Consider the following 20,984-nt stretch of genomic DNA (forward strand, 5'->3'; position numbering starts at 1 on the left):
AGTACTCGAGGTGCGGCCTCACCAGAGCCGAGTACAGGGGGACGATCACCTCCCTAGCCCTGCTGGCCACACTGTTTCTTATGCAAGCCAGGATGCTGTTGGCCTTCGTGGCCACCTGAGCACACTGCTGGCTCATATTCAGCCGACTGTCCACCATCACTCCCAGGTCCTTCTCTGCCTGGCAGCTCTCCAACCACTCATCTCCCAGCCTGTAGCTCTGCTTGGGGTTATTGCGCCCCAGGTGCAGGACCCGGCACTTGGCCTTGTTGAACTTCATGCAGTTGACCTCAGCCCATCGGTGCAGCCTATCCAGATCCTCCTGCAGAGCTTTCCTACCCTCGAGCAGATCGACACATGCGCATAGCTTGGTGTCATCTGCAAACTTACTGAGGGTGCACTCAATGCCCTCGTCCAGATCATTGATAAAGATATTAAAGAGGACCGGCCTCAGCACCGAGCCCTGGGGGATGCCACTAGTGACTGGCCTCCAACTGGACTTGACTCCTTAGAACCTTAGCAAAGGGCCTTGGACTTCAGACATCATGGACAGAAGCGTGTCAACAGCTGGTGATCAAAAGCATGGGATCCACTCAGCAACCAAGATGACCAAGTCAGTCCAGAGATTTTGACTTCTTTCATCACATCTTTGTAAATCCTTAATGTTATCATAGTTGATATATCCACAAGAGAAACAGGAGGTTGGGCACTGAAAGACAGAAACTAAGCTAACTTATAAATCAACAAAGGAGCTTTCCAGTTCAGTCATCTAAGACCATTTTCTACTTATAAACAACAGGGGAAAAAAGTAAGCCGATGAGAGGCACCATTCAATGCCATGCTGCAGAAGGTGGGCACTTTCCCCCTTTTCTCACATTAAGTCTGTATTACCATTTCTTTCTCATTAATGTTAACTTTGTCACTGCATTACATATTCTGATTATCTGCAGATTTTGGCCTACAGTTCATTTTTGCACCATAATTAATATGACATTCATAAGACGCCTAAATCTGATAATTAGGAAAGTACTTGGAAGTGCTCACTTATGTCAGAAATATACAGCATCACATTAGGAGCGATTTACAACTGCCTGAAGATGGGATAGCTCATGATAGGCTTCTGCTTTTTAAGTAAGGTGTTTCAATTACTCAAGTACAAGCAGGATCAATTAAGAAAATTCAAATGGATGATAATGAACGTGGTTTATTTTTTATATAAGTGGAGGTCTCACAACTAGCATAATTAGATTTTTCATCAGCTGGAGAAAAACACAAGCTATTTGTCAAAGACATGGAATGAGTGAGTGGCAAAAGCAGTTGCAGTTATTTCCTTGTGCAATGGGGAACTTCACAATTTTCAAGTGTACCACAGACCAGCATCCATGAGCCCCAGCACTAACTTAGGGCTGGATTTATTCCCCCTGTCTTTAAGCACCCGATGCTTTTTTTATGACTGATGGTGAGAGACAACCACTTTTTGGGCAAAAGAGTCAGTTGTTCGTCAGGCTCTAACATATGCAATGGTGTTAGAATTGCAACTATCTGGGAAACGGGTGGCTTTTCCACAGTGAAAATGTCCAGTGACAAATGACAATAGCAGTTTTCTGAAATCTTCTGACAAAAAATTCTTAATCATTTCACGTCTGTTTTCTGTGTGTAAAAGCACACTTCTTTTGTGTCAAAACTTTTTTGTGTCAAAACAAGTGTTTTTAGAAAGAATTGCATGTTTTATAACAAAAGTCTAGCATATGCACCTAGTTAATGTTAGTAGCATAAGTTCCTTTCTGAACAGCAAACTGTCACAAACTCCTTCACAGCATCTGGGGCTCATGCATGTTCCCTCCTACTCCACTGCCTGCCAGTAAGCTTTCTAGTCACCGGGGGACATAGCATCTTTGTCTGCGTTCTGCAGAGCTGCTTCACACACATGCCTGTGCAATGTCTGGGTTGTGTGTCCTAGTAATCTCTGGGTATCCTGAAAAATGTGTTAGGGAGCTGACCATATCTTAAAGCACCTGATGGTAAGATCTGAAATTCATATTTTCTGGTAATGGAAAAATAACACAAAAATTAAATAACAAAACACAGTATTAGGATAATAATTAATGATAAAGATCCTTACTGGTGTCCTTAACATCTCAACTATTATTTACATTATTTTATGTTAAATTGTAGCAAGTCTCACTAGCTTAAGGTCAAGTTTTTTTTGGCCAAAGTAGCTCCTGCCTTTTCTCTGCCACCTATCCTACTGCTGGCGAAGGACAGGTCAGATAGCAAGAGCTCTGATTGTCCTCCTTGGTCACTTCAGTCTAAGAGTAGTGTCCTTCCCTGTGGCCTGTCATTTTTCACCATGAACATTTTTTACCATGTTGTGTTGAATGGGAAATTGCCATTCTTCTTCCTCCTTAAGATGTTGTTGTTGTTGTTGTTGAATGGGAGTTGCCACTTTTTTGGTTATTTCTATGATGTGCATTAACTTGCACATTCCTGTCTTTAGGCTACTTCTCTTTCATAGCCTTCTGGGCATGAATTTGTAAAACTTCACACGTCATATCACACACACAAAAAAATATTAATAAATTAACATGACAAAATTTTAAGCTGTGCTCATAACTAGTTTATTTTGTAAGTATGTTATTAAGATTAAATGTCATACCACAGATGGTGACATTCGAAGTGGGTGCTTAATTTGAGTAAAATCTCCATATTCTCCTCCATACAGTCTTGGTTTGATAAATGAACACTCTTTTTCCTCAGTGCAGTAAGGACAGCAGAAACCTGTGTTGCCCATCCCTGCCCTCCCTATATACGCCCTACTCCCAAGCATTAATCCACTGCATCACTTTCACAGAAAAGTGCTCCTCATTTTTAGCTTTATTAAAACTGATCCCCCAACAAGCCAATAAGTACATGTTGCTCGGTGGCTGTCTATTTGTTCCATTGTTGTTCTTCAGCAATATGATGCTTCGTTTGCTCATCCTCTTTCCCTGCCAACAGCTATTTCACAGCTAGGTTAGATTGTCTTCAGGAGTGTGCTGAGGAGGACAGGAGCTGCCTTTGATGGCTTCTTTGTTTCAGTATGATTCAGAGGTTGCTAAGTCCCCATTTTCTGTTAACTATATCCCCAACCATCCTGTGATGATAGTCTGTTATATGATAGCCTTTCCAATCTCAACAGGACTGTTCCTGGACATCTGCTAGTGAGGATGTCATACCAGCGATGCCAGCCACTGCTCCCCTCCAAGTTCAGGGGCTCTATGAACTTCTGTATGCAAGAAGGACCTAAGGAAAAAATTTAATCTGAGCATCACAGCAAGCAGAAATCAGCTTTCCTGAAGATGTCCTAAAGAAAAGATGTCAAGCTCAGTATGAACATTTGAATACATCATGCTCGAGGACTCTTTTCCAAGTATCAGGAGAGGCTAAAGTCTAAGGAGGAAAGAGCATAGCTGCAAATAATTTCTAATGCTTTTGGGAGTGTGGGGGGAACCCAGGAAACTGGGGAGCATGCTCACAGGTTTATTCTCTTGTGGGTTTAATAAAAAACTCCAGGCAAACCCTTTGGAGGGGAACACAAATTCCTTGTAGATTGGAGCACAACAATTAAGATCTGTATTGATCTGAGTATTGATTTTGGTCATAGGAGGAGGTAACGAGTGCAATCAAAATACCTGGTGACCAGCTGGGAGAAACACATACAATAATTATTGGTAAAGTTATATTCCTTCCCCTCCTGTCATGATTAAGTTTACAGTTTTATTACAGAAATACAAAATGGAGAAATTAATCTTCAGGTGAAACTAGATATTTATTCTGTTTGACATAAAGTGAAATGCTGGTAGAAGATAATCCAGAAATATTTTATGAATATTGAGCCTTTAAATTGACTCAGCCAAGTCCTTTAAGTGTCTGTGAAGTTCTGGAGTTTGCTGGAATCAGTCTGTGGCATATATGTTTTCATTGACATGCAGGTCACATAGCTGTAATTGCATTTACAACAGTATGTGGTACCTAAAGCTGAATGTTAACTCTCAAGACAGATAATAAATATATTTGCCATTTGTGTTGTGGAAATGTACATTGCATGCTTTAAATATCATACAGATTTAGAGTAAAGAGACTGATTTACTTCAGATAGCACAGATAAGCCAAAAGTCACCAAATCTTGTAACTGGCAAATTCTACTCTGCAAGACCAGCTTTTTCAAAACCTTATCATTTCTCAGCACAGGCACAAACATTCTCTGCAGCAGAAGTCGTTTATCAAAAAAAAAAACAAAAAACAAAACAAAACAAAACAAAACAAAAAAACAGTCACAAATATGCAAGTACAGCTGCCAGGAAAGAAGAGAGGACATCCCAACCAGCCTCAGCTGCAAAATCTCCTTTTGGTCTACAAATGGCATGTCTATCTACATGAGAATTGCTAACAGCGTACTTAAGAAATTTCTTTATAGTCTATCCAGCAGAAGAAATACAGTTTCTTATTTAAACAAAGAATGTTTAAAACCAAAAACCAAAAACAGACATTATGTCAGCAAAACCCGATGTGTGCTTTTCCTCAGTTTATGCAGTTTTAAGTCCTTTAGGCTGAGCCAGGAAGATTGTGTTGGTCAGGCTTGCTTTGCTGGGCAGTTTCTTGACCATGTCCTTGAAGTTTTTTTCTCTGAAGACATCCGCTCATGTCAGCTGTGCTCTGCCCCTCTTCCTAACTAAAGGGGCTCCCGAGGCTGCTGCTGTCTGGAGGGTTCCCCAACTGAAGGAGGGTGCTTAAAAAGAAAATGCTGCTCCAGCAGTCAAACACAGCCATGAGTTCAGATAAGGACTGCTAATCCCTTTTTTTTGTGAGCTCAGGTTGTGCCTTCTTGCGCTGTTGGCCACCATGGCAAAAGTACCTGAATGTTCTGCCTTGGAGGTTGGTGCCTTCAGGCAGAACTGTTTTTCCTAAATGGGGCTAACCAAAATGCTTTTGTTCCCCCTCCCATAATGAGCCTCTCAGTGGAGGTCCCCATTCCCCAGTCCTGATGTCCAGAGGACCATGATCACATGTTGGGCTATAACTCAGGCACATCCCTGACCCCCTGTGCCGTAGCTTTTCTGAGCACTGGAGCAAGCAGGTGGAGTAGCACTCATTGTGTTTCTCTGCATTTTATGCTCCTGTGTGCTTATTTTGCATATGCCTGCTGTTAACACTGGGCTACTTTTGATGTCTTTTAGTCCTTCTACAGACGTATTTCACCATGGCTCATAAAACCAGCACTCCCTTCCCATACATTGCTTTATATACTGCCTTCAAATTCAAAGTGCAAAAGCAAACTAATAAGTTCAGACTTCTGAAGATTGTGATAGCCCCTTCCTTGGCTGCTTCTGGGCCTCTGTATTTTCTGCTTCAGAGGAGGTGACATATTCTATAAATCCCTGCCTTAGCCTCTGCCTTAGTAAATAAATGTTGCTCAGATTTATGTTTGTTCCCATTCTGGAGGAAAAGCGAAGCAATGATATATGTATCAAATGGAACAGAAAATTGCATTTTAGCCAGCAGGCTTCAAATGCAACTGACTTAAGTTTTGGTTCAACTGCAGCAGTCTCCTGTCCATCCTGTTAAGAAGTAAACCTGATTTTGTACCTACAATTCTTTGCATTACATTGAGGCTAATCTAAGTTGCACTTTGCCTACTAACTTAGTAAAATATCACACTCCTGCATTATTAGCAAGATACCTACACATGTATAAAATACAAGGATTTGCCCCCTTTTTACGTAAACTCATCTCTCTTTTTATAAAAATGTGAAAGTGTAGTAGCCCTTAGAAATAATAAGAGAATTGCCCTCCTTTGCAGACATTTGTTCTTTATTTTTTTATCAATGCTCATCTTAAATCATTAGCTTGCACTTCTGTTGCTTCTTAGAATGGTCTGACAGTACTAATTATTTCTAAAGTGAAATGATTTATTCTAGAACAAAGGTGTCTGATTTTGCCAGAGTACGTGGCTATCTGACGTTGCGCCTCTGAGCCCTTTGCTTGTGCTTGTAATTTCTTGTATATAAATGAACAAATATTTACTTTTGGATCTCTGAATTACACTACTGTTTTCTATCCAAAACTGAGCTATCTTAAAGCTAATAGCTGAACCTAGTATTAGCTGGGGAGGACATTACCACATCCTTGGCTAACAAGCATGTTTGAGAAGTGTGATTTCAACCACAGATAGCAATGAACTTAAAAGTTCCCAAACATCCCTGTTATATGTAAAGATGCAATAATGTGAAGAATTTGGGATGCGGAAGACACTGACCCAAGAGATGGGGCAGTAATGTGACCTTCTCACCTAAGTAACAGTCAGATGCTCAACAACATTTTCTTCTGTATTTTCTGCTGAATGACATTACCTGTAACCTGGCTCCTTGTCCATTCTCAAAAAGTAACAGTACTTGGATTTGTCCTTGTCAATAGCTCAGAAACAGCCCCACAGCTGACATTTTCATACTTGTCTTATTGAACCCGCTTCTGTCCCTCATCTGTCTGCTTTCCCCAGCTCCCCCAGCACCTCCAAAGCAGCCAGGCGTGACTTCCCCTTGGAACAGCCGGGAGCTACCTGACTTGTCAGAGCAGGCGTTCAAAGCAGCCAGATCATCACAAAGTTTTGTGCACAATCATACCAATCACATCAGGGAAACTAGGAATTTCTTTCTGGTGGCTCCAGATGGCCTCCAGTCACCTCATGCACAGCCAGAGAGCAATTCAGTTACCAGCACTGAAGCAATTCCAGCTGCCTGTGTTGTAGCAAAGTGTTTTTCTCACTGAGCTTTCCAGCTTTGGAGTGATTGAAAACCACTAAGCAAGATCTCACAGTGACTAACAACAGTCTAAAAGCTACAACACTTGGTAATATATTGCTGCCTAACTGCTGTGGGAATTTCAGACTTTGTGGCTATGAACAAGCTATGGAGACACAAAACCAGAACACTGTGGTACGGAGACAGCAGCCACATGATTCAGGAGGACACATGGCTTAGGGAAAAAGCTGTTCTTAAAAAACAAGACTGTCAGGGCTGAGAAATAAAATATTTACAGAGACTATGTAGTCAGATAATGTATTATATAGGCATTAGGATTGCAATACTACAAGCTGAGAAAAATAAATTAAAAAAATAATATGGGGACACACAAGAAATAGCTGCAAATTTCTGCCTGGGACGTGGGCATGCCCTGAGCACATGTTCTGCAAGAGGTGTTGCAAAAGGTGTGACATTGCCACAGATTAAATGGGGATTTCTGGATAGAGATTCCCCAGCTCCTGGGAAAAAATAAAAATAAAAAAACTCAAGCTTCTTTTTGCTTTATTTAGTTTGGCTGAGAACAGCTAAGCATCTTGCTTTCTTTTTATGGGAGTGATTCCATGGGATTTCTCTCCTGAAGTGAGAACTGATGACACTGATCAATTGAACTCTCTTCATTCTGAATAGGCCAAGAAACGTTAATTTCTTCCAGCCCTTTCATACAGCTGGCATGCCTGGGGTGTAATAATTCTGTCACACAGATAAACTGTGCTACTATCAGAGGAAAAGATCAGAGAAATTAAGGAAAAGCTAATCTAGCTGCTGTCCCAGGGAGGGCTTGTAAAGGAAATTTTGTATGTGTTTTGGCAGCACTTTATCTGTGCTTCAAGTCTCCAGCTGCCAAAGTCTTAACTTCTAGCTGGTTTATAGGTATGTATGTGTTTGGCCAAAAAATGGGTGTGTTCTGGGGCTATATGCAACCTCCTAATTAAATAAACTTGGCTGGTGAGGCTGCTATAGCAGTGCCACTGAACAGCGTGTTCCCGGTACGTGCCTTCATGAATTGAGCGGGTCACAGCTGCTTTGTCTAGCCAGTTTTGAACTGCTCAGTTTCATCTTCTCCAGCTGTAAATCATGTTGCTTAATTAATCCTCATTAAGTGTTGCGGGCATCTCTCAAGCTCAGTCATCTCTTTATTTAATTAGTGTAGCATACCATATAATGTTCTCTGTTTGATGGGATGTTTTACACAGTAGTTTAATCCAGCAACTGAAAAATTAATTAGGTCTTAGAATATGTCTCTAAACGGGTGGCTAAGTAAACTGCGTGTTTATTACAAATGCCTGGACTTGTCAGTTGTCTCATCATAATCTATTGCTGGTATACACACAGAATCAGAAACACAGTGCCTGGTTCTGTGGCTCTCAGATCTCTGTAGGTTCTTCTGAAGTAGAATTCAGGTTAATATTAAACAGAGATAATCTGGCTTTCATCAGCCAAAAGGTTTGGCCAGCATCCAGATGGGTTTACAGATTCGCTCTTGCTCCATAAACATTTCTTGCAAGCTGCTTCCACCTGCACTTCTGTCCCCATGGGGTTATATCCTAACCACCTCCCAGCACAGACAGACTGCCAGGAAACCTGTTACAGAGTGAGCCCTCGTGTGAGCACACAGCCTGCGCAGCGCCAGACCCTGGGCTTTGGGATGGCCTCACTGCAAACAGGACATTTCCTTCCCACCTCCTGCTTGGCAGGGCCATGCTGGTGCCTTCTCTCAGCAAAGCCCAAAGCCGATTGCTTCTCCCCCTTCCTTGCCGAGTCAGCAAAAAATGAACACTGTGGGGTTTTCGTTTGTGCCTCCTTGTTGTTGTGCCTCTGTCCCTTTGCTGCACTGGCTGTTATTGCTGCAGCCATACAAATGGAAGAGAACCCAGTGGGAACTGCACTGGCCACCAGGGTGGGTGTACGACTCCTGACAGCTGATTAAGATGAACACTTTCTCTCCCCCTGTACAGACATACCACACACACAGGCAAACACGTTTTAAGGGAAAAGCACAGCACTTCCTAAAGAAAAACACACAGAGCCTGACTGATTTCCATGAACTTTCTGCTGCTCCTTGAACTGAGCAGGGAGGTTTAGATGCAACAGCGATCTCTCCACGTGCAGGACACTTGAGTTTTGCTGGTTGGGAGCCAGGTGGGAACACGATGATCCTTGGAGACTCAAAAACAGGCACTGAGGAGGGAATTACTCTAAAGCAGCATGCAGCTTTCATTCATACTTCAGGAACTGACTTCATCCAAATGGGGAGAAAATCCAGCTGGCCCCAAGCCCTCACAAGCATAAATGCTGGTTTTCCGGTACATATGGCAGTACCATTCAAAGAGCTATGACAATGATACTGTTTATAGCTCTGAAAATGGCGCTGCCATCTGCACCATGGTGCGGTGGCTGCGATCCCAGGAAGTGGCTCAGCAGCAGGACCAGTCCCGGGCCCCGCTCTTCTACATGCTCAGGTGTCCTGCTAAGGCACAGTGCAACCCCCAGGGCAGAAGTTGGGATAAATGAGAGCCAAGGTGCAATTTGGGTTGAGAAATCCCTGACATCTTAAAGAAAATCACCCTGGATGTTCCTGTGGTGGCTGTCTGGAGGGAAGAACAAGGAGGAGCTATTTGTAAGAGGCCTTTCTCTTTCCCGATTCCACACAAGAATTGACATATTTTCTTCCCTTCAGTTTTGATTAAAGTCAGGATGCAGCAGTGGAGATGTACCACACTCCTTTCATGGATTAGTGTGGTTAGGGAATGCATGAGCGCGGTCCCATGCCGCTTGCAGGGCACGATGCATGTGCTGCACCTACTGAGCAAATTACCAGACAGGCACTTTTCAATTAAGCCCAGCGTGCTGCTCGCAGTGAAGTGGTGATAATTATTTTTACCCTTTCCAGCTGGAAGCCAGCTCTTGGCTGGATATTTCCAGTTGCTCCTTGAGAGCAGTCTTAAAAATTGAAAGATCTGAGCTTTGGAAAATCATACGGGCCCTCATTTGTGCTGCTGAGACATCTTTCCAAAGCTGTTGTGAGCCTGCAACCATAACTGCCACCACAGATTATTGTCATTGCACTAATGCATTGTTAAAGTAGGAAAAAAGACAAAAAGGAGCCGTTCTTTCTCCTTGGCAGTGGCATCCTACCTGCAGTCTCTGAGGGGGCTGGGGAAAAAGGTTGGGATAAAAGTTGAAAATACTTTTTTTTTGAAGGGTTTGGATCAAATGTGTTCCCACAACAGGCACAGATGGCTTTCTTCTCAGTGCATTTAAGCCTCAGAAAAGCCCGGCAGTATCACAGATCACGTTTCTACAGTCTCACTGAATGCCTCGTCAATAATAAGTGTGACAAAATCAAGCAGGGCACATAAACAAGGACGAGAAGAGAAACAGAAGACCAACAAGCAGGTTTATCATCCCAGCTCTGTCTCTAGCCCACATTAAATTGGCCCAGAGCAGATATAACCTGCAGGTGTGACAACGGCTTGGCCCAAGGACAGCTGATGTGCCATGGCCAAGAGAAGGCACAGAGAGGAGCCCCTGGTGGGGACGTCTGCCACAAACCCTTTTTGCCTTCGGCTTAACAGGTCGGGGTGGCACCACTAACTCTGATTTCCAGCGCAAGGTTAATGCAAAGGCTGGAATGGCATTTAGGGAGTCCATTTGTCTTCACAGAATCACACAGAATCACAGAATTTCTAGGTTGGAAGAGACCTCAAGATCATCGAGTCCAACCTCTGACCTAACACTAACAGTCCCCACTAAACCATATCCCTAAGCTCTACATCTAAACGACTCCACCACCTCCCTGGGCAGCCCGTTCCAGTGCCTAACAACCCTTTCAGTAAAGAAATTCTTCCTAACATCTAACCTAAAACTCCCCTGGCGTAACTTTAGCCCATTCCCCCTCGTCCTGTCACCAGGCACGTGGGAGAACAGGCCAACCCCCACCTCGCTACAGCCTCCTTTAATGTACTTATACAGAGCAATAAGGTCACCCCTGAGCCTCCTCTTCTCTAGGCTGAACAAGCCCAGCTCCTTCAGCCGCTCCTCATAGGACTTGCTCTCCAGGCCCCTCACCAGCTTCGTCGCCCTTCTTTGGACCCGCTCAAGCACCTCGATGTCCTTCTTGTAGCGAGGGGCCCAAAACTGAACACAGTACTCGAGGTGCGGCCTCACCAGAGCCGAGTACAGGGGGACGATCACCTCCCTAGCCCTGCTGGTCACAGTGTTTCTGATACAAGCCAGGATGCCGTTGGCCTTCTTGGCCACCAGAGCACACTGCTGGCTCATATTCAGCCGACTGTCCACCATCACTCCCAGGTCCTTCTCTGCCTGGCAGCTCTCCAACCATTCCTCTCCCAGCCTGTAGTTCTGCTTGGGGTTATTGCGCCCCAGGTGCAGGACCCGGCACTTGGCCTTGTTGAACTTCATGCAGTTGACCTCAGCCCATCGGTGCAGCCTATCCAGATCCTCCTGCAGAGCCTTCCTACCCTCGAGCAGATCGACACACGCACCTAGCTTGGTGTCATCTGCAAACTTACTGAGGGTGCACTCAATGCCGTCATCCAGGTCATTGATGAAGATGTTAAAGAGGACCGGCCCAAGCACCGAGCCCTGGGGGACGCCACTAGTGACTGGCCTCCAACTGGACTTGACTCCATTCACCACGACTCTTTGGGCCCGGCTATCCAGCCAGTTTCTAACCCAACGAAGCGTGCGCCAGTCCAAGCCAAGAGCAGCCAGTTTCTTGAGGAGAATGCTGTGGGAGACGGTGTCAAAAGCCTTGCTGAAGTCAAGGTAGACCACATCCACAGCCTTTCCCTCATCCACCCAGCGCGTCACTTTGTCATAGAAGGAGATCAGGTTCGTCAAGCAGGACCTGCCTTCCATAAACCCATGCTGGCTGGGCCTGATCGCCTGCTTGCCCTTCAAGTGCCCCATGATGACTCCCAAGAGGATCTGCTCCATGAGCTTCCCTGGTACTGAGGTCAAACTGACCGGCCTGTAGTTTCCCGGGTCTGCCCTCCGGCCCTTCTTGTAGATGGGCGTCACATTTGCTAGCCGCCAGTCAGCTGGGACCTCCCCCGATAGCCAGGACTGCTGATAAATGATGGATAGGGGCTTGGCCAGCTCCTCTGCCAGTTCTCTCAGTACCCTTGGGTGGATCCCATCCGGCCCCATCGATTTGTGGACATCCAAGTGCCGTAGCAGGTCACCAACCAGTTCTTCGTGGATGGTGAGGGCCACATCCTGCTCCCCATCCCCTTCCACCAGTTCTGGGTACTGGGTATCCAGAGAGCAACCGGTTTTGCCGCTAAAGACTGAGGCAAAGAAGGCATTAAGCACCTCCGCCTTTTCCTCATCTCTTGTAACTAAGTTTCCCCCTGCATCCAGTAAAGGATGGAGATTCTCCCTAGTCTTCCTTTTTGTGTTGATGTATTTATAAAAGCGCTTTTTGTTATCTTTAACAGCAGTAGCCAGATTGAGCTCCAGACGAGCTTTGGCCTTCCTAATCTTGTCCCTGCACAGCCTCGCTACATCCTTATAGTCCTCCTTAGTGGCCTGCCCAATTTTCCAAAGATTATAAACCCTCTTTTTTCTCCTAAGCTCAAGCCACAATTCTCTGTTGAGCCAGGCTGGTCTTCTTCCCCGCTGGCTCATCTTTGGGCGCATGGGAATAGACCGCTCCTGTGCCATTAGGATTTGCCTCTTAAAGAGCGCCCAGCCTTTCTGGACCCCTCTGCCCTTCAGAACCGCCTCCCATGGGACTCCACCAACTAGTGTCCTGAGCAGCCCAAAGTCAGCCCTCCGAAAGTCCAATACAGTGGTTTTACTGGTTCCCTTCCTGGCCCCGCCAAGAATAGTGAACTCCACCATTTCGTGGTCACTCTGCCCAAGACTGTTCCCGACAATCACATCTTCCACCAGTCCTTCTCTGTTTGTGAGGAGAAGGTCTAGCAGGGCACCACCCCTGGTAGGTTCACTAATCAGCTGCGTCAGGAAGCTATCTTCCACTTTCTCCAGAAACCTCCTAGACTGCTTCCTCTGGGCTGTGTTGTGCTTCCAGGAAATGTCAGGGAAGTTGAAGTCCCCCACGAGTACAAGCGCTGACGATTTCGCAACTTCTGTCAGCTGCCTGTAGAATTCCTCATCCGTCTCCTCATCCTGGTTCGGCGGTCTATAGCAGACCCCGACCAGGACACTAGCCTTGTTGTCCCTGACACTAGCCTTGTTGTCCCTGATGTTGTCTTGCAGAAGCATAAACAACTTCATTTTCTATTCACGGTATATCATAACAAGGGAGGGTCAGGCTGGGTGTTAGGTAAAGGTTCTGCACCCAGGAGGTGGTCGGGCACTGGGACAGTCTCCCCAAGGCAGTGGTCATGGCACCGAGCCTGCTGGAGTTCAAGTGTTTGGACAACACTCTCAGACATATGGTCTGATTTTTGGGTGGTCTTGTGTGGAGCCAGGAGTTGGATTCAATGATCCTTGTGGGTCCCTTCCGACTCAGGATTTTCTATGATTCTATGATAAAGAGCTGTAAGGACAACGCTATCTCAGAGAAAACATCTGTATAGGATTGAGCATGGATTGTGTAAGTGACAATTTGATTTTAAAGACTTGGCAATACTGTTAACTTACTTGGCAAATATATATAAGCAAGGTGCTGTATTTTATGGAATTATTGTTCAGAAGCACACTACATCCTCCTTTTTTGACTACTAGATTTTCTGAGGCCATGGCTCTCCTTTCATCAGTATTTCAGGAAATGTATGCTGTTGAAACTTCATGAAGAATTGTTTAACTGGGATGTAAAACTACATTTCTGTTGCTCTGGCTCTGGAGGCAATAAAAACACTGCAGGGCTGGTTCATTCTGCCAGGATGCTCTAGCTCTCTGCCCCCGGAGCACTGTCAGCCCTGAAGGCAGGCTGGGAGAGTTTCAGTAGAAAAAGCCATTTTGCTGAGGCTGAACTGGTTTTAGAAGAGCCATGTCCCCTATCAAACTTTTCTGTTCGTCTCCCTGAGAATGCTATATTATCAGGATTCCTCATTCCAACTTTTTCAAAACAAAAGTTATGAATCTTGTTTTAAAGTGATTTTCCATTTCCAAATAAATGATAACAGAATACATTTCAAATCAAAACAGAAGATTTCAAAATGACAGAAAAAACAACAAAACAGAATGTTTTGTATGTGCCTGATCCCTATGAGGATCAGACAGACAGCACATCACTTAATTCTGCAAAGGAACCATGACATAATCCTTAGCCATGATGCTATCTGTTCTTCAGTGCCTGTGAATTTTCTGCTTAACAAACCTCTGATTATTTTTCACCAGTAATACCGAGGCAAAGTCACCCGCCTCCTCAACAAAAGAAATGAACCAATACACATTAAAAGGGAAGGCGGCCCCAAACCAAAGCACCATTAACAATCTCCATTCTCACAGCCTGACAGGGTTCCTCAGTTCACCACAACTCCATGTTTTGGAACATCTAAATTCACTTCCGAATGAATCATTTGGTTCAGAGACTGCTTTGGCAGCCCGCATGTTTTTCTTTGCAGACCCTAATCAAAGTAGAGGGGACTTCAGGGGCTGTGATGAGTAGGGCTGGCTTTAGCAGTGTCAGAGTGTGCAATACAGCTCTGTGCATCCCACAGCAGGGGCAGCAGGAGTCCACACTGTGAAGGAGCCTGCCAAGCTGTGGTGTCAGGTCCTTGGCTGCTGCTAGTCGGGTAGAGCAGTGCACGAGGCAGTGGGCTGTGCTGGTTTACACACGTCTGCTGGGTTGTGCCAGCAGTGTTTTGCTCGTTTTGTCCTGGCTCCTTCTTCCTTTCCAAAACTGAGCATCTTTCTCTATTGTCCTGTCTTCTAGGGAGGTATTTTTGACTTTGACCAGTAAAGTGTCAAAGCCCACCAGGCCAGGTTGGTAATGTTTTGTAACTACTTAGAGTAGATACCATTGATTTCCATAGAACGGAAAATCAGGATTTTCCTCTGTGACAAATAGAACAAGGGAGAGTCAAAATTAACTGGGCTTCTAATTATCTCATTACTGACGAGAAGGCAGGAAATCTGGGTGTACCACTTGCTGGATTTCCCAAAGCAATGCCAAGTAACTCAGAGCAAGTTGTTATCTTGTGCCCTCTGTGGCTCTGGGGAGGAAGGAAGCTGATGGCTGAAATTTGCTTTGCAAACTGCCAGGCTGGAAATGAGGTAAAACACACCATGTTTTGGGGCAGAGGAAGCCTAGCATAAGGGAACGTTTGCATGATGTGGCTAGAAGGAGCAAGTTCTGCAGTGGCAAGATCTGCACCCAGTTCTGTTCTTGCACAGAGCACAGCAAAGCTATTCCTTTTTGGTACCAATATGAGAAAGCAGACAACATGGTGACAGCTGTGCTGTCTTAGCACTGGCAGCAGGATAGCATGAATTAATAACGCAGCTTCCTGGTGTCACAAAGGACCTCCAAAGGCCCCTACCCAGCCCGGGAATTCCCTGTCTATCAGGGAATCACGAGCAGCAGGGTTAGCTTTTATGGCTTTCCTGGATCCTCTGGCTCTCCTTTGGCAGTGTTTCACTGGGACCATGTGTCCATCACCGATATCTGTGTCTTGGCCATCCTTGCCTACTCTGCTGTCCTCAAAGAAGTTGTTGCTGTAGGCATTCAACACAACTCAGAGGATGCCTCAGACTGCTGAATATTTTTAATGAGGTCCTCTGGACCCCAGTATGCTCCTCCTTAGCAGCTTCAGTCCAGTGGCCACAAACAACTTGTGCTTGAGTATGGCCAGATTTAAGACTCAGTTCAGGAAAAGAAGATGATCAATACTTTACCCAGTTCTCATCTGCCTTTTCTAACTCTGAGGTTTCCCTTTATTCCCAGGAATGTCCTGCTCCTGTGGATAAAGAAGAACTGCAGGGAGATGGAGGATCTGTGGTTACACAGGCCATTTTTCAAGCAATGTGATAAAAGCATAGACATTAAATAAGACATTAATTAAACATAAGGATCCCTCTAGAAAAAAAAAATATCTTTGAAGGCTATTTTTTCTGTTACTGCTTTTGCAACCTTAGATTGACACCTTTTCGTACAGATACACCGGCAACAGGGACCTATGGCAGTAGTGGGGAGGCATTATTTTCAAGTGTTAATAGGTCACAGGGTTTGGCAGCCCCTCAGTTAGCTTGGATTGTTTCATACAGAGTTAATTATTTCATGGCAAAGCAGAGAGAGAAGCGGGAAAAACTGGAGATTGTAGATTACCTTTAGCATTCGCTTACTCTCTTCAGTGAGCTTTCTGGAAGAACTGAGACCAAGACAGAGCATAATTAAGCGATGGACATACTGAGTGGTGTAGGGATGAGGGTATGTGGCCACACAATAGGAAATGACAGTGGGGATATTGCCAGAGGGAGGAAAGCAGACACAAAAATTTACATGAGTACATTTCACAAACCACATTTCACAATCCCCTGTGGTGGGAAGCCAGCTGAAACCATGTGTATGGTCTGAGGGAAGGGGACACCTAGCAGCTGACAGAAGGTAAAACTGACTTAAGAAAGGCACTGGAATTATCTGAGTCTCTCATAATTCTGTGAGAACCTCTCATGGCTGCATCGAAGCTCTAGGAGCTACTAGAAGTCCTGTATGATTTATGCACAGGTCCAGCCAACGGTCACAGAGAGCTGTTTGGTTCCGAACAGCGTATGTGATATGAGTATGTTCCTGTGGCCAGGAACCACCCTCAATGTCCTGCTGGTGAAAAACACCTACATCCAGCTGGGAGTTCTGCTTCTACCCCACAAATCCTAAGCTCTACATCAAGTGAGGCCTTAAAATGTGTTAAAATAAGTATTGAGCACACAGAGCTGCAGTTATAAAAGAAAGGACTTACAGAGCATGTTCATGGCTAGGCAGGACCTGGTCTGCTGCAGAACAGCAGGAGGAGCTTGGAGACAGAGGAACAGCCACTTTTAGTGCGGAAAAAGGAGGAGAGACAGTGAGGTAGTAAGGGGAAAAGAGAGAAACACAAAGATAGTTAATAGGAGAACACTCACCAGCTAGCCTGATGTTTAACACCAAGAAATTATGTTTCAGCAGTGTCAAAACTAGGTTGGCAAACCTGTCCCGGAAACGGAGACCTGCTTCTGTGGTAGTGGTGGTAGCTGTGCTAGAACTGCATCAGGCGTTACGTGGGTTCTTCATAAATCTTTTGGGGAATCCTTCAGCACTTCCTCCCCTTCAAGAGTATCTTTCTGCTGTCTCATTGATATGCTTTTAGGCAGGAGTGCTCTGCTGAGCTAATTTTCCGAAAGCTCTCCAGTATTGCTCTGGGGAGGGGGTCTGCTGGCTACACACTGTCTTCTGCCTGCTCACTTCATAAACAGCACCACCCATTTGCTCTGATAGCCTTTTACAGAAGCCACTTCCATCTCCTAATCAAAAGTCTAGAGGGTAGTATTTGGGTCCCTTAATTTCTATCCACGATAATGAATGTTTGCTGCTAAGAATTGAGATTTACAGATTCCTGGCAGGCGATCCTTGAGCCTGTTGACAGCTTTAGTATGTTGGAAATGTCAGTCTCTGTTTTAAATACAGATGGGGGAGTAGTTGTTGAGCTGCTTCATTTTATCAGACTGCAGTGCAGGAATACCACGGCTACTATTTAATTTTTAGTGAAGTTGTAACTACACCTGGCCATTAGCCAACAGCCAGTACTAACTTTAAAAATATACTGCTCTTGGCTGTGAATGAGGTACTCCTGGTCTCCCACCAACCCTCTGAAGTAACAGAGAATTACCAGGGCCTCTTTGTGCACAAAGCAGCTATACTTCCCATTCACAGACCTGCATTTTTCTCAGGACTAGCTGACAAAAGCCTGATAAAGTGCAAATGAAGAAGTTTCCTATATAAACAGCAGCAGCTCTGATATGGAGAAGTTAAGAGCTCCTTAGGCTTTTACATAAGAGCGGATTTCCTTGGATTTGCCTTTTTTTTTTTTTTTTTTTTTTTTTTTCCCCCGATTGGCAAAGTGCCTAGAGATTTACAGGCAAACCTTGGTCACTGATGCAGATTTCGATGCATATGTTCATCAAGGCAGCTTGCCTTTTTGCACTGATTTCTCAGGGTAAGAGGGGATATACCAGCCTAGGTGCCCAGCTGGGGTGCTGGGAGACCTGCCCCAGGTACCTGCAGGCTTGTGGCTACCTCAGGCCTCTGTAGAAGAGACATGTTTCTGACACCCAAACACTTGAATTTTGCTTGACCTGCCTGTTTTTCATTTCCACTGAGTTGGCTCAAGAGTGTAAGTAGCATTGGTGGCAGCAGAAATAAAATTAATAGCTGAAAATTATTCTGCTTGGACACTACAGCTTTGTTAAGGCTAACTTTACCAGAAGGAATGTATCTCAGCCTGTGTATCATAAGGTATCACAAAAAAAGGCAACAGTAGAGAACTTGCATTGGTGAAGAAATCAAATTTCAAGCATCTAAAAAGTCTTTTGAATTAGACACCATTCTGTCGTCACAAGAGTATAATTTTGTTTGTCCCTTAATATGTCTGACTTTTCTGAATGGTGTCCCAGAGACCAAGTGTCCAACCAGCCCACCATTGCTTCCTGATGTATGCTTTTTTTTGTTTCTTTGTTTTTTACTTAAGAGCATGTATGGATTTTGCAGACTGCTTAGGATCAGATTGCCTCTGAAGCACCCAGGTCTGTATTGGAAGCCAGTGAGAGATGCACTGCTGTGACACAAATCCTCTGCTTTTAGCCTGGGACTCTGAAATACTTGCTGGTGACTCTCTGAAATACTTGCTGGTAAACTCTGTGCCTGCTGACTTCAAACAGGACACTCACACTGGGCAGGACAGCTCCAGAAGAGCACAGCAGCATGTATAGCACAGCCGGTAATGAACCTGATACTTAGAAGCCCAAGGTAAGCTGTCACAAATTTACAGCTAAATCTTCAGTGCATGAGAACCCGTGCATGGGGGAAAGAGAAGATTAGTTTAGCCTACATCTTTAAATGATTTTTATGGTCTTGTTTTAAAATTGATTTAAATTGGAAGTTAAGAACAAATTCCTTCAAAGACAAAGAAATTGCGAGTAACTGAAGTGCACCATTTCCTTAAGTTCTTAGATGTGTTAACGGGTTCTTCCCTTGCATACCAAATTCTTTATTCTCCCAGGATCACTCCAGGAGTGGGGTTGTGCAGTATCAGGGAGCTCCTGGGATGCTGTGGCACCACCAAGGGTCATGTTGTGGCCAGGGAGGTGGTGGTGGTCCTGCTGAATGAATGCTCTTGTTTTCTGTGCTGACAGCACCGTGCCAGGGCTGGGTGCTGTGTTTTCAGGGGTATGGAGCTGAGCTCTTTGAAGATCTCTTGGTAACAGCTCTTGAAGTGCCATTTGTGTTTGCTTTCGTGCCTATGAAGTAGCTGCTTTGTGCGCTTGTCTCAATGTTGAATCAAAGTATTGTAAAGTGCTTTCACTGCTAATAAATACTAACTACGGTGCTATAAAAACTTGTCAAAAAAGCACCATAGGGTATGAATCTCACTGAATAAATTAATGTGCTTTTAATGCATGAATGTAAACTGTTACTGTTTCTGTGTGCTACCAGGCAGCTTACAGATCAATGGTAAAATTACTCATACATAACATTGATATAAGATACTTCCAGTTTCTTGATTTTTATTTTTTTTTTCTTTTCATCTTTGGTACAAATAATTGAGTCTGCCTGTTTGGCCGTGCTCCACTTCTGGTAGCAATGCTGCATCCTCTCATTCCTTCCAAAGTGACAAATCCATACAGTGTTTCTCTTGCTTCTTCCTTCAAAACAGTGCATTCCTGTGGCTTGCACTTGAGCAGCTGTTGCAATGCCCTTCCAGAGGTGGCTTCATTTCCATGTTGGAAAAACTGCTGCTGAGACTCAGACCTTTGGGAGAGCTCAAGGCTAAGGGAGTTTCTGTCCTTTGCTGACACCTTCAGAGAGGTGAGGCTTACAGAGCACTAGGATGCTTCTATGAGGATGTCACTTTATACGGTGTGACATCACACCTAGGCAAAGCACAAAAATGGAGAAAAAAAAATATGATGGGGTGTAAGAGGATGTGAACTACCTTCCCTCTACCCCCCTTCATACAAGTGGATGTGCATAAGATAAGCTAGGTTAATTCTAACAACATTCACATATTGGCATGAGATAATTTGAACAGTGGTCCAAGCATGACACCTGTTGAAGAAGTAACTCATCTCTCTGACCAGGTATTTACATGTTACCTCTTCCTCAGAATGATCTTACTGGAAAAGATGCACTCCCCCACGGAGTGGCTGCTGCATCCTGCTGTGGATTTAGCAGGTACCACCAACACAGGGAACATCAGCAGAAACCTCTTAAGCTTCCAGAAGATGCCAGTTCTGTGAACCCAAACAAACCAGCCTGCCCTCAACCTTCTTTGGTGCTTTGGAGCCCTGCAGCAGCCTCCTGCCAGGCCCAGCTCTGGACTGCCACTGTTGTTTGGGGAAGCAGCAAGCTTTGCGTCTAGCCCAGCATGCTGTAACACCTTCACACCTGGGTCTGTTGTGCTGCTCCTACACACTGCTGCCCTGGGAAGTAAGAGTTAAGGTTCATATAAGACAGCAGAAATTACTAAAGTTCCTCCTGGCTGCACAAAGCCCACAGCCAGTCTTACCACGTTCTGGTATCTCACAGCGCAGTTAATTATACTTGATATGGAGTGTGCTAATGACATTTTCTGTGCTTCGGTGACTTCTTGGGAAGTACATAGGCTATGATTTTGAAATAGTATTCATAGATTAAATTCAAATATGAAATGACAATTCAGGATAGTTAACTTGTTTTTTTTACTAATCACTTACGTATTAGATGCCAAGGACATGAATATCAAGAGCAAGACGAACATTTTGGTATTATTATTATTTGGTATTTTTTAACATTTTTTTTAGACAGAACTTAAACACATATTGCTGAAGTTATTAGGACTCATTAAATAGTTCTTTAACAGAGGGCAAGGAAACTGCTGTTTCTGGAAACTTGAAAATATTCTTGCGGACAGATCTGTTTCACTCACATATTCCCCCAGCCATGAGGTACTGATCTTGTGTATGAAGGTGTAACTACTCTTC

The 20,984-nt window shown here is 44.5% G+C and overlaps 1 protein-coding gene across 3 annotated transcripts in view; it reads right to left on the reverse strand.

The window, feature by feature from the left end:
* The window catches only part of HTR4 (5-hydroxytryptamine receptor 4), a 136,163-nt gene that overhangs the window by 14,467 nt on the left and 100,712 nt on the right, over positions 1-20,984 (reverse strand). The window contains exon 7 of one of the 3 annotated variants that reach the window (XM_068697735.1): positions 13,078-19,895. The exons of the other annotated variants lie outside the window; for them this stretch is intronic. Coding sequence (XP_068553836.1) covers positions 19,859-19,895 — 37 coding nt within the window. The 3' untranslated portion in view covers positions 13,078-19,858. Of the gene's footprint in view, positions 1-13,077; positions 19,896-20,984 lie in introns of those variants that run through there. 3 annotated transcript variants of the gene reach the window in all.

Source organism: Anas acuta, chromosome 14 (genome assembly GCF_963932015.1).
Source record: "Anas acuta chromosome 14, bAnaAcu1.1, whole genome shotgun sequence".
In the NCBI taxonomy this organism is placed as follows: Eukaryota; Metazoa; Chordata; class Aves; order Anseriformes; family Anatidae; genus Anas; species Anas acuta.